Source organism: Tachysurus vachellii, chromosome 26, assembly GCF_030014155.1.
Source record: "Tachysurus vachellii isolate PV-2020 chromosome 26, HZAU_Pvac_v1, whole genome shotgun sequence".
NCBI lineage: Eukaryota > Metazoa > Chordata > Actinopteri > Siluriformes > Bagridae > Tachysurus > Tachysurus vachellii.
The window spans coordinates 8,607,167-8,621,792 of NC_083485.1; the positions used below are offsets into that span (position 1 = coordinate 8,607,167).

Genomic DNA, 14,626 nt, shown 5'->3' on the forward strand with positions numbered 1-14,626 from the left:
ATATACTACCACAATAAATACATTTGTGCACTATTTTGCCATAATATGTAGTAGGGTAGGATTTAGAATTTTGCTGGGCACGAATATATTACATGACTCAGGCTTCAATTTTAAATTACCTTTATTAACAGCATGCTATAAAAACAATTTTGAGACTATTTGAAAAACTTGAAATGATATGTATCGTTCTCTGCATGTCACATGCTATAATATAATACACAAATATAAATCCATTAGCTGAGTGCATCTGAAAATTCATAATCTAAGTAAATGTTCACATGCATATTGCTCTAATGCTAAAATGACATGCTTATGATATTTAGTCATGTAGTTAAATATTGTTAGTAAGGTTGTCAATTCAAATTACATTTTAATGTCATTTAACACTGCATACTGCATAGCCTGTGTGTGGTGTTACCTGAGAGAGCCAAAGTTATTTGATTAATAGTGATAAAGTAAATTACAGACAGCATGCAGTGTTTTCTGGTTATTCCATGGGGTGTCTGTAGGCTTCAGTTGTTCACTGCCTGATTTAATATCTGGAAATGTAATTACATTTAAATATATCTTGTTTTGTTTTTTTTTTTAAATAACTGCAATAATTCAATGTATATGTGTATTTGCTGGTACAAGTGAAACAATGCAAAGGAGAAAAGGTATTGTCCTGTACTCAGGATTATTTTTCTGATGAATTAAAATAAGAATAATTAAATGATTCAGTAAATCATTCACTGTAGATTTATTATAGGTTTGATGTCCTTATATCTGTCCTTCATGCATGTTATGCAATTATGCAACTAGTTGTGTTTGATAAAAATACAGAAATGTTTGATTTGCAAATACAATATAATGCCCAATATTTCAACTGAGCTTATAGTCAGATGATTATTATTGGATCATCCATCCATATATTGATTTTATACAGAGCTTATCCTAAACAGGTTCACTTGGAACCTATTGCCTATTACAGAGGACCCAGGGCACCTGCAGAAAACCCCTGAAGCACGGGGTTAAACCCCAACCCCAAAAGTGCTAGGCAAATGTGATAACTATTAAGCCACCACTACTGGATCATTAGGATATATGTAAATACTGTCATCTAGGCCTTGCTTTTGCACAAATCTCATGAGAGTGTCAAGACAAGATTTAAGGTAGCGACCTATGAAGATTTAAAAGGACCAGGCATGCAGTAATTGGAAATAAGTTAAACAAATCAATGAAAAAGGCCTGTAGTTGGTGAAGTGTCCAGCTTCAAGAAATAGCCTGCAAACACAAAGATATAAAGGTTAAATACATTTTCATCTTATAACTAATGTTACAGTCCTCACTGTATTCCATGCAGCAGTATCACAGTCAATAGTCACAAAATATGAATGATCCTACCAATGGCTGGCCCATTCCATAGTTTATATGCGCATACATGAGCATGGCAATGTCATTGTGGCCAGCATCCAAGGCTATGGACATTGCAGTGCTGTCATCCTACCAGAAACACAAAGATACACACATCAAAGAATTTGACAATGATGTAAAAAAAATGTGTTGCTTGAAATCATATAGACTGCTTACATTGTCACTCAGAGTGGCATCACAGCCTGGCTGAGCCAGTAGTAGACGAACAATATCAACATGACCATGCTCACTGGCACACATGAGTGCGGTAGAGCCCTCATCATCCTGAATATTGACCTTTGACCCCGTAGCTAGGAGAATTTTCACCATGTCCATGCGTCCATGACTGACAGCCAGCATGAGAGCAGTCTGACCAGCCTACAATATGAGAACAATAGTACACAAATATATACAAGACACATATTTACACTACACAGAGACAGACACAAAACCTGAATGGCTTTGGCATTGACGTCTCCCTTCCTGAAGAGTCCCTCTACCACGCTCATGTCCTCCTTGGTTTCCACAGCAGCCAAAGCAGCCAACATGATGGGAGTGTATCCAGCCTTATTCTGCTGATTTACATTACATACTCCTGTACATCCAGACACACACACCAGCTTGCATTAATAACAAGGAAATAATACTAATATAATAAGCAAGCAGCACTATTGCTAAGATTGTTAATATAGTAAAGGAAAAACTCTTAACACTCCATGTTATGGCAAGGGGACAAAGGAATATTGCTTTAAAAGGTAACGTTTTTAATGTTTCTGCAAGTCCACTTGCCTTTGGGGAAGATAATAAAACCCTGATTCATCCTAATGAACAAATATTTTTTTTTGAGCACTTTTTTAGTTTCTTCCATAATAATAAATGTAATAAACCATATAACAAATGTAATAATAACAAAGCTGGCTCATTTAACTTGAGGTTGTTTGACAACATATGATGTTAACATTTTCTGAGACAGGCAACAAATTAATTACTCAGACTCTTTGATAAAAAGAGTAAAAATGTATACCTGCATCCAGTAGTTTCTGCACCACCCTGAAGTTAGAATGGGACACGCTGTAATGCAGTGCTGTGTTGCCATTCTGGTCAGCCATGTTAGCCACCTGAGTAAGAACAGCAGGTGATACATGACGACACATGCTCAGAAAACCATCAACTGCATCTGGACATGCTTTCTTCTGACTGGACGCACAGAACCAGTCTTGCTGGATTATGTTCAGACAGGAACGCTTTAAAGGCATGAAATCAGAGAAATTAGAGAGATTATTCAATACCTGGAACTCTTCTTGTCATGTTTTTCATGTTCCTGAACAGTTTTTCTGTGTGGCAGGCTAAAAGAGGCCAGTGCCATTATGGAATATCATTGTCATAATGGGCAGAATTTGGTCTGCAACAATTTTCAATGTAGGCACTTTCAGATGTGGACAAGTATTAGCTTGGGGCACAGGTATGTGACAATGTAGCCTCATACATAGGAAGCCTCAATGCATTGTGTGTTCTGACACCTTTCTATCATAGCCAACATTAACTTTTTTATTCTGTTTCTATGTTTATGAGTTGTACCACTTACTGGGAACATCCCACAATGCCATTTTGGAGATGCTCTGTTTAGTCATTTATCTAGTCATCAGCACAATTTGGGTATTGTTGAAGTTGCTCAGATCCTTACACTTTCCTAAATTTCTGGCTTCCAACACATCATTTCCAGCACATCAAGACTGCTCAAATGCTAAAAAGATAATCAAATGTTATTCACTTCACCTGTCAGTGGTCTTAATTTTATGGCTGATCAGTATATATGCCTCATTCTATTAAAGCAAGTGTTCAGATGACATCCCCGATTGATTTTATATAAAATGGATATATAATGTAATGCCAACTCCAAGTGCTAAATAGATCGAGGGCATAGAAGCCTTTATTACCACCACATATACATTACAGCACAATGGAATACTTTTCTTCACATACCCCAACTGAGGAGGTTGGGGTAAGAGTGCAGGGGCAGCTATGATACAGCACCCCTGGAGCAGGGAGGGTTGAGGGCCTTGCTCAAGGGCCCAGCAGTGGCAGTTTGGCTGTGCTGGGCCTTGAACCCCGATCCTCCGATCAACAACCAAGAGCCTTAACCAGTTGAACCACCACTGCCCAAAAATATCATTAGTTCAAAAAAACACAAAAAAAGGTTTCTGCTTTTCACACTAGTCAATAATATAATTTATATTGAAAATTAAGAAGCATTTTGCTTCTTTTGGACCCACTGTGTGTGTGTTCAATATGATCATGATCCATTTTACATTTTGTTTTCTTAGAATACATGTACTGTATTTAATTAAGGTTAGATTTCTCATATTTTCAGTTTGACCCAGTCCTACAATCTAAGCTAAAAACTGCTTACCAGTAGGTAATTGCAGGTTACATGTGACAGCATGGTAATGTGAAACCCAAGAGAAAATAGTTTATACTTAGTTTATGTCAGACAGAAAAGTGCAGTTTTACAATTTATAGTCATCTAGAAATGGTCACCACAAACACACCCATAACTCCCTCTATTTTTCTTTCAAATAAATTTATTTTCAGCTTTTAAAGCACAAATTTCAGCTTTTAAAGTACGTACATAAATCTGTTCCTGTTTAGGAACCACTGTTCTAATCAAACAGTTTTTTATCTAAAGTTTAGCTGATCCATTAGCAGCCAGTAAAAGTGGCTTCAATAGCTCAAATGTATTCTCCTCTATAAAGCAAAATCAAGAATACTATAATATTTGTTTTCCTGATTACAGCCCCCAGTATTCATATTTTCTAGATTTTACCTTTAAACATATTTGCATATAAATAAAAAATGAGTATTATCCTACCTCTTTTTATCCTTATTATCCACTTGTTAGACTTAATATCTTTAAAATGATACTTGTATCTCAGTTGCAATATTGAGAATCTTGTCAGGCAATTAAGTCTAGATTAAATGAAAGTTAACAATGAGAAGTTCACAAGAAATTCTATTTGATAGAAATTAATTATCATTTAAAATGTATCCCTAGGCAAGGCACAGTAATGTTAGAGGTATGGTTCAAAGTGCAAGGATTCCACATTTCACAGACTGCAGAAGAATTTCACAAGAATTCACAATACTGTAATTTTTTTTTATGATGATAACAGCTTAAAGCCCAAGCAGGGAAGAAACACTGCTTACAATCTACAAATATGCTTCAGGTTATGGGGACTTACCAGTTCTCGGTTAGATAAAACTTTGGTGTCATTTAGGTGGGCTTTTAATTTGTGACATGCAGAAATCACCTGGTCGCTCATCTCATAACTAAAAAATATGAAACAATTCATACTTAGTGCTAACATCGAAGCATAATACAAAATTTTAAACCAGCAAAGAATATTCAAGGGGGAAATTGTGTGTATGGAAATGTATTTTCTTATCAACCAACCCTTGTCTTCTCTCCATTTTAGAAGATTTTGTACTGGTCTTGTGGCCCTCCTCTATCTGCTTTATTCTTTTCCTCCTCTCCACTTCAGAATCAGTCCATTCAGAGAAGGATTCTTCAGTAATTGATAGACACTCAAACCTACAACTTAGACATAAAGAACTAAATCAGTGTTCAGAAGTCTGCGATTCATACCTGAATACCTAGATGTCATGTTCCTTTCAAGTCATTAGCTAAAAAAAGTGAAAAGGAGCTGAAAATTAAGCTCACAGGAAGAAAGCTGTGATTCAAGAGTGTTCTTGGACGTATTAATGAGCTGTAAATGATATGGGTATGCAAATACTTTGCAAATGTGATTATAAAGCAAAATACAAATAAGAATTAATATTAATAATTAATTCTAACAAAAATAATTAATGTAGCAATGGGCTAAAAAAAACATGCAATACCGTTAACTCAATACACCCAGCTACCTATTTGTGCAATTTTTGAAGAGATGTTGAAAAAACTGCCTCATCCTCACCCTGCAGAAAGAGGTTTGAGGGTCTTCCTGTTTTCTGCACATCTCAGAGATATGTCCTTTTTTGTAATAATGGATCTGCTGGTGCCATTATCATCTTGAAGACAACAAAGAGAAGAAAGGAAACCCACATTACAAATTCAAGTTCAATGGTAATCAGCTTCAGTTTCGTTACATACATGCTCTCTAAACCATTTATTAACAAATATAAACAGAGCAGACTGATCATTTTCACTGCAGTAGCACCTGTTTAAGGCCTTTTTAAAATGATGAGGATTTTAGATTTGTGTGTTCCTTTTCTTTTCTTCACCATGCACAGAGCAGCTACACACAAAATAGATTGTATTTATGTTCTCTGTGTGCCACATACCACTGGGCTATGAAAGTTTTCCAAACCACAATGGTATCCAAGATATTCTAAGTGTAGGGCTCATCCAGCCAAGAGGCAAACCAGAGAGAGCTATTTCTATCTCCTGTCTGCATTCCACTTTTTAGAAAGGAAATAATGGGGTCTAAATCTTCTTCTAACAAATACTGGAAAGTTTTACTTGAATGCACAAAATGCTTACCATTGAAATGTCCCATTAAATTCTTTGATTTAAGCTGCATGCTATCATTGGCTTTTGAAGAAGGGTCATGCCCAGGTACTGGGAATGTTAGAAAGAAAGTTTATGTGATATTGCACATAATATCATCAATGACATCCTACATAAAAATGAATAGAATTGAATTGAACAGAATTTTGCACCAAAATTATAAATGTTTTAGAAACTGTCTGCAGGTCTCCAATAAAAAAATGTGAAAATCAAATGCATTACCTCCATGCTGTGTGTCCAGGAAGGGCTGTGGTTGAAGAGCAACCTCATCCTTCTGTTTAAAATGGCTGCTAGTTAGTAGACTCTGTTGCTCTTTTAGCAGTTTTTGCATACGGTCTATGTAATGATCTAGGCCAGGTTCTGTCTGTGGATGTAGAAGGTGTACAGGCATCCACATATGCCCATCCACATCCCGTATTCTCCCATCACCCACCTCGACCCCAATACTTCGGGTCTTGTTAGGATCTGGTAAGCGGGATGGACCACATGCCATGTTCCGTGTCCGGAGCCCAACCAAGAAATTCTCATTAATGTTAGCCAATCCAACACCAGTATCTCGAGTCATCACTTTGTGGGTGCTAGGGGTGACTGCTCTTCCCTTCAGGTATACAGGAGTTCCCACTCCAATGGAACACATTTTTCGACCCACTTGTTGATCAACAACTTTACCATCACCAATTGCAAGGGTTCGAGTGGTTATTTGGGCAGTGTTGGTATGCCTCGCCTGTGTATGCATATTTCTTCGGATGGTGCTTGATTTAACTGGTGAAGTGCTAGTACAGCAGGAAACTGTATGGACCTCAGTGTTGGTGTATTGGGACATGGTTTGTGGAGTCATTACACCAACATCTATACCTCTGACAGGTTCAGTGACATTACCCTGGGAAATCAAAGGCTTAACCATGTTGACATTCACATCTATAGTGCAATCACCACAGCCTACTGTTCTACTAGATGACTTCATTTTCATCAGAGTCTCCATCGACACTATTGTCATAATACCAACATCACAAACACTAACAAATGTCCCAACACCTTGACTGCAAGTTGGCACATATTCTGTTCCTACACACTGAGCCCTCTTTTCCACCTTCTTCTGTATCTCCCACATTTCAATGGGTGTGTCTAGGCCAGAGGCCACATCACTTGTCTCTGGCTGGCAGGTCACTCCTACAGTGTTAAGAGTTTGCACAGCCCCTTCTCCAACAGCAGCATGTACAAGTTCAACATGATTTCCAATGCCAATTGTCCTTATCAGCATTCCTGTCTGAGTTGCAATGCTTTGCATCTCTGGTTGTAAACTAGAATTCTTGGTAGCCCCAGCTTCTGGAATCTCACTCTTTAGCCTGCACAATTCTGCTTTAAGCATTGCCTCTTTAAGCTCCAATGTTTGCATCTTGTCCTTCAAAACTTGAATTGTTTGTTGTTGTATCTCAAACTCCAACATAGTGTCTGACACCACCCCCAACATGGACTCAGTAACACCAACTCCTACTGACCGTACATTGAGTTTGTTTTCTGTAGCAACATCCCTACAACAACTTCCTGAATGCACAAATTCCTCAACCATATTCTCCTGATCACTGATAGTCATATGCATTTCAGCCTTTTGTTGTTTAAATGTATTGCATTCCCAACTGTCAACTATTTTAGCAGGCTCCTTCTGGCCCTCATCATCATTTTCTGGCTTGGAATAATACACAGTACTGCCTGTGCTATATGCTCTTTTCCTGAATACACCTTGCAAATTTGGATCTGGATTACAACCTAAATTTTGACTCTCTAGGTTTTTTACCAATGCTCTAAGCTGTTTCCTTTCTTCCTTCAAGACAGAGATCTTAACTTGCAATACAGGTATGACCTTTACTTGTTCTTCCATCTCTTTCAGCCTTTCTAGAGCCACCACCATTTGATCCCTGACCAATTTAAGGTCCAGCGGACTAACAGTAGTCACTGGATTGGTCCTGCCAGAGCTCATTGGGCTGGTTCTTGAAGAGCTGCTTCCTGAGGAAGACTGATCAAGATCTGTTAGTTTAGACCCTTTATGGTTTTCCTGGGACTGTGTGTGATTAAGAGCATTCCAACTGGTTTGAAGTGGCAGAATATTACTTGAGCCTAGGCCAGCAAAACTAGCTAGCCTACACCATGGGTATGCCTCTGAAGTCATTGTCTGAGAAGAACCCTTCTCTTGCTCTAAACACTTTTGTGTCTCCACCAAAGCCCTTTCCACTAAAGGATTTTGTTTAGAAGTAGTGGATCGGCGAGTCTTCCCATCTGAGCTATTCTGGCAAACATGTAGGGCTTCTTTATGTGAAGAACTTTCACTAGTGGATTTAGATGAGGAAAGGGAGGGAGGAAGAGGAGGTTTTCTTCTGTTAACAGAAGACGAGGAGGAGGAAGAGGAGGTGATAGAGGAGTTCCTAGTTTCATTGCTGCTTACAGATAACCCAGGGGAGGCCCAGTGCAAAGGGTCAATCCCACTTTGCAGTTCAGTGAGTGGTTTGGCCCTGGGCCGTCTGTTAAAACCCAGCTGCTGAATGATGCTAATATATTTGATGCCGTCCACGTATTTAAAATCTACTTCAATGTGATTGGTGCAAGGCGTATAAAAGCAAATGGACAAATTCTGGGAGGTTTCAGCACCATCTGTACAACAATGGGGAAAAAAAACAAGTCATCATATCATATAGTCAAGAGTTTAACAAAAATATGCTGGCTATTAATATTGCTATACAGCTAAAAAAAAGATTTTTTTTTTAGATTGGGTTCCATCTAAAGCTTATCTCTGCTGGTCACTTCTTGCAAAGTCAAATCTCCACCTAGAGTACATATGCTCACTACAAACCAAATTATCATTCTTGTTGATCAAGAAATATCATCAGATCTTTACAGATTTTACCTCAGTGGGAGAGTGACCAGAAGAAGGCTACTGCTAACAAAGGTTAATATACACTCCTGTGACTGTGACTATTCCTAGAAGTCATCTGGTAACACCATTCCTACCACCCAGGACAAAGGTGGAAACTTCATACTCTGGGTGTGAGAAACTGGAAATTTTGATGTCATTATGGACTTGAAAAATTCCTTTCTAATAAATTTAAATTGCAACAACAAAAAGAGAAATAATCACTAGAGGGTGACTACATTCTGGAGACACTGTACATTTTATTTGGCATACAAAGACAATGGTGAAATAGAAAAACGCCAGCAAACTTTAATCTGTTTCTATAGCCGATATATTAGGCTGCATTAATTTTTTTTTGTCATTTAAATAAAAACATTTTACAAACTTCAGCAACAAATAAATGTAAATAAATATGCAGAATGATTATTGCATATTTTGTTTATATAATAAATAGGTTTTGCTCACCTGTCAAATAATGTAGTCAATTAGTGCATTCCAGAGATAAATCATTTCTTAAACCAGTGACTGCTCTCTAGGTCTCTACTTTCACCCTTCAATTCTCTAGGATCTTATACTCTCCTCCCTCATACAATATTGCTCTCCTCCTCTAACCACCTATTCCACTCCTTCTGTCTCTTTCATCATCTCTAAGTAAATAACTAAACTGGACAAACTCTCCATAACCTCGAATGTAAACACAATGAGACAAAATTTATTTCTGCAGCTTTAAATTGTTCATTCTGTAGTCAAGACAACTATGATTTTAAAGACAGTTTGCTTTTATGCAATTATGCATTTTTATTCACCTTACCGTTTATGTATATGTCTGTTTTGTCTGCAAATCATAGCTGATGTTTTTTACAACATATTTCATATGCTGCTATTTATTTCTTGCTCATTTTATGCTTATTTGTTCCTTAAATACCTGTATTATGTGTCTTGAACATTTTATTTACCATATATTGTATTTCTTTTTCCCCTATATACTGCAGTGATGCTAATCAATGAACATAATAAATAAAGCTCTTGAAATCTCTTTAAATTTAGTGTATTTCTGTCTATACTGTGTGTAGTATATTGCATTGGAAGCAAAGCCCTTTTTATTTATAATCAGTTTTGGAATTCCCAATGTAAATTGGATAGTTTGAAATTTGTGTCTTAACCTTAACAAATAAATATTTTTTAGTAGAAAAAACAAAATAAAAAATGCTCACAAGAGGGTCGTAAGATATAAACCACTGATATGCCAAAAAAAAAGCAGACTAAACTATCTAAAGAATTTCCAAATTAAATGTTTGTTTTAAAAAAAATGAACAAATGTGGAATTTGCTACTTGCAGCTTATAATAATATAATAATTATTATAATGAGCAGAAGTAAATGCTTATATACAGTTGTGCTCAAATGTTTGCATACTCTGAAAGAAATTGTTAAACATTGACATTATTTGGAAAATATGACTGATAATGCAAAATATTTTTTTCTTATTTTAGGATAGTGGTCATGTGAAGTCATTAATTATCACAGTTGTTTGAGTCCTTTTTAAAACCTAATGATAACTGAAATCACCTAAACAACCCTGATTGAATTAAGGACCTCATGCACAATAATTACAAAAGACTGCATGCTATCATTGTTGCTAAAGGGGGTACTACTGTAAGTACTAAAGGTATGCAAATATTAGAGCAGGAATTATTTTCCTTGTTTTCTTTTTTGTTATGTTTTGTTTGATGATTGTACCACTCTGTTATGCCTTACATAATAACTTGAGTCCTATAGGAATAAACGTTTTTATCTTTGAAAAATGTTACACATTTTGCAAATTCTCCCTATATACTATATACTCTTGGTCAAACTAAAACCAATGAAGTACCCAATATCCATTCACAGATCAATCTACAGCAGCAACATTGTCATTATCTCCTTTTACAGCACAGTTCTTAAGATTAACTGGTGGCCTACACAGCCAGTCGGTCAACCAGTGAAGACCTTCACTAAGAAGGTCCTTGTCACTTGTAGAAGCCAGAGGTAGTGGTTGAATGAGTGGTACTGGAACAATATGTCACCAGACCTCAGGCTGGCACAGAAAACTTGGTCCACTGGCACCACAGTGCCACACCCAGGACCAACCCTAAGCCACAGCAAGCTCCACAATACTGATCCATGCTGCTGGAGAAAGAAATTGCACAGCAGATACCAATGACCAAGGCCAGCCAAAAGAGAAAGGAATTGGATCCAGCATTTCCTGCCCAGAGTATGTTTTCCACACCAAAATTATGGTAACTTATTGACTGTGGTTTATTCAATAACCTGTGGTTTCATTGACGCTACAGCCTACAAGCCTACATTTGATATGCCATATTATGTATAATGTTATGGTTGTGTGCAGCTTCACATCATGGTTTAAGAGACTTTTTTCTCTCCTGACTCATGTATATTTATTGTAGTCATGCAATCATTTCAAAAGTAATGTAAACAAAACAAACATTTTGTCATTTTTATAGAATGTTTTTAATGTACTGCTATTATTCTTTTCTTGATCTTCCTTACCTTTTCTATTTGAGCAGGTTTTGGTCATTCTTTAATTACTAGACCCATGCACCTATACCTTCATCTGTTAGTGTTTAGTGAACATTAGAGTCACATTTTAAACAGAAATTTAATCATAGAAAAGACTAGTTTGTGTATATAACTTCCACAGTAAAATGGTTAACCACTGATGAACTGCAGCTGTTGCATTTCTAGTTTATTAAATGATACCTACTCCATTGCTTCCACCTACTGGTAAAAATTGGCATTGAAAGGTTGTTAGTCAAAACAAAATCTCTCATACAAAATATCATGCTCCCAATTTTATGTCAGTGGCCAGTGTAATACACATGGAAGAAAGTGCTACATGCCTTCCACAGGACAACATGAGCGCATATGTATATATATATATATGTATATATATATATATATATATATATATATATATATATATATATATATATATATATATATATATATATATATATATATATATATACAGTTGTGTTCAAAATTATTCAACCCCCAATGCTGTAAATGGTTTTAGGGAATTTAGTGTACATTTGTAATTGTATTCAGAATGAAATCCTACAAGGACTTCTTAAAGAACCATATGCAACTAAAATGACATCAATTAGTTTTGTAATACAGTAGTAAATGTTTCTTTTGTGAATTCTTCATTGACATAATTATTCAACCCCTTAAAGACTACCACTCTGAAGAACAGAGGTTCAATGAAGTGTTTTCAATCAGGTATTGAAAACACCTGTGGATATCAGGGAGCAGCAATAAAGCCTAATAAGCACCAATTAGGCAGCTTTAAAATGACTGTGATACTCAGCTCCTTCTAGACATTTACTGGTGTGGTTACAAACATGGTGAGGTCAAGAGAATGGTCCAGGAAGACAAGAGAACAGGTGATTACTCTTCACAGGAAGGGCAATGGCTATAAGAAGATTGCAAAGATGTTAAACATACCAAGAGACACCATAGGAAGCATCATTCGCAAATTCAAGGCAAAGGGCACTGTTGAAACGCTACCTGGTCGTGGCAGAAAGAAGATGCTGACTTCGACTGCTGTGCGCTACCTGAAGCGTAGAGTGGAGAAAAGTCCCCGTGTGACTGCTGAGGAACTGAGAAAAGATTTGTCAGATGTGGGTACTGAAGTTTCTGCTCAGACAATACGGCGCACCCTGCGTAATGAAGGCCTCCATGCCAGAACTCCCAGGCGCACCCCCTTGCTGTCCCCAAAGAATAAGAAGAGTCGACTGCAGTATGCCAAAAGTCATGTGGACAAACCACAGAAGTTTTGGGATAGTGTTCTGTGGACTGATGAAACAAAATTAGAACTGTTTGGGCCCATGGATCAACGCTATGTTTGGAGGAGGAAGAACAAGAAAAGAACACCTTGCCTACTGTGAAGCATGGCGGGGGGTCAATCATGCTTTGGGGCTGTTTTGCTTCTGCAGGTACTGGGAAGCTTCAGCGTGTGCAAGGTACCATGAATTCTCTTCAGTACCAGAAGATATTGGATGACAATGTGATGCAGTCCGTCACAAACCTGAGGCTTGGAAGACGTTGGACCTTTCAACAGGACAATGATCCCAAGCATACCTCCAAGTCCACTAGAGCATGGTTGCAGATTAAAGGCTGGAACATTTTGAAGTGGCCATCGCAGTCACCAGACTTAAATCCGATTGAGAACCTCTGGTGGGACTTAAAGAAAGCAGTTGCAGTGTGCAAGCCTAAGAATGTGACTGAACTGGAGGCTTTTGCCCATGATGAATGGGCGAAAATACCCGTAGATCGCTGCAAGACACTTGTGTCAAGCTATGCTTCACGTTTAAAAGCTGTTATAACTGTAAAAGGATGTTGTACTAAGTACTAAGATTGAATGTCACTTGGGGGTTGAATAAAACTGATAATGATGTGAGCTCAGAAAAGACATTTGTGGTTATTTCATTATAAATGTTATGTTATATTTGTCTGACCTACATGTGCCTCTTTGATTTAATTGTAAGCAGGATGACTGAATGATCATAATCAATGTCAAACCGACCAAAACAATCAATTTCAGTGGGTGTTGAATAATTTTGAACACAACTGTATATTTATTTAATTTTTTTCCTGTATAAATGATTTGATTTTAAATAAAGGAAAAATGTGGCTGTGGCTAGGTTATAGTTGCAACAGAGAATTTACAGATGCCAAAAAAAGCTTAAGGAATTGGTTGTTTGGAACTCATGGTAGTGTTTTTCAGATGAAGCAGGCACATACCCCACCCTATCCCCAACACATACACCATCCTGCGGTCTCTGCAGAAAAAATGGAAACCAGAAACCATCTTTGTAATTACCATTGTGTCAGCTGAATGTCTAAGCATAGGAAGAGTCACCCCACACAAGTTCATAAATTAGTCTTGATCACTGTTCCTGTATGAATAATATTTGTTTTGGCGTACTCAATAAAATTATTTCACAGTACTGAACAATATGGGCAATGAGTTTGACTTCACAATTGTCTTTTTTCTTTGCTTCCACTGAAAATTTTTATATTTATTGCATTTAGCATATGCCCTTTTCCAAAGCAGTGTAAATTTATATGATTTTTCCCAACATTGCAGTTGAGGGCTGCAGTTAAAGACCTTGCTTAAGGCACCAGCAGTGACAGCTTGATGTGTGATTTGAACCCATGACCCTCAAAATAGCTCCAATATATTTAATCCCTGAGCTACCACTGAAACTGCCTTTACATTCATACAGTGTTACGCCACATGATAGGAATATAATGCAGGAACTTCTGCAATCTTAAGGGGAAAACAGAAAAGTCATATAAAATAATATAAATTAACTCTATTGGACCTAAAATTGTCTTGGTCTTGTAAAGGCAAAATGCACTGGAAACAGTAATATATAGATAGCTTTTTTAAAGGTAAGAGAAACAGACATATTTCATGTAAAACTTACCAGCATACATTTTACGCATACATCAGTTGGGAGAAAAACTGACTGTGGTCAAGGCACCAGCGTTCCTGATCATTTTGTTTGTTTTATTATTAGATCCCACTAAAAAATCCACAAAAGAATATATGATATATAAATATTAAAAATTGATTTAAATGTGTACACATATTATCTTACATTTTGGATAAATCCCATAAAGATAAAACCTCGTACCTTTTCAGCACTCCTCAAAAAGTCCTTCTAAAAACCATAATGCGTCATTGCTCTAATTCGT

General features: G+C 37.0%; 1 protein-coding gene across 1 annotated transcript; it reads right to left on the reverse strand.

The window, feature by feature from the left end:
- Positions 1 to 1,130: 1,130 nt before the first annotated feature.
- kank1b (KN motif and ankyrin repeat domains 1b) lies at positions 1,131 to 14,365 on the reverse strand. Its single transcript, XM_060863741.1, has 11 exons — positions 14,356 to 14,365; positions 6,179 to 8,602; positions 5,930 to 6,007; positions 5,364 to 5,457; positions 4,844 to 4,987; positions 4,632 to 4,719; positions 2,417 to 2,636; positions 1,845 to 1,987; positions 1,570 to 1,770; positions 1,384 to 1,482; positions 1,131 to 1,263 (listed from the first exon to the last, which is right to left on the reverse strand). Exons 1-11 carry the CDS (start codon positions 14,363 to 14,365, stop codon positions 1,252 to 1,254), a joined length of 3,513 nt encoding a protein of 1,170 aa, XP_060719724.1. The 3' UTR covers positions 1,131 to 1,251.
- Between the last annotated feature and the right edge of the window lie 261 nt (positions 14,366 to 14,626).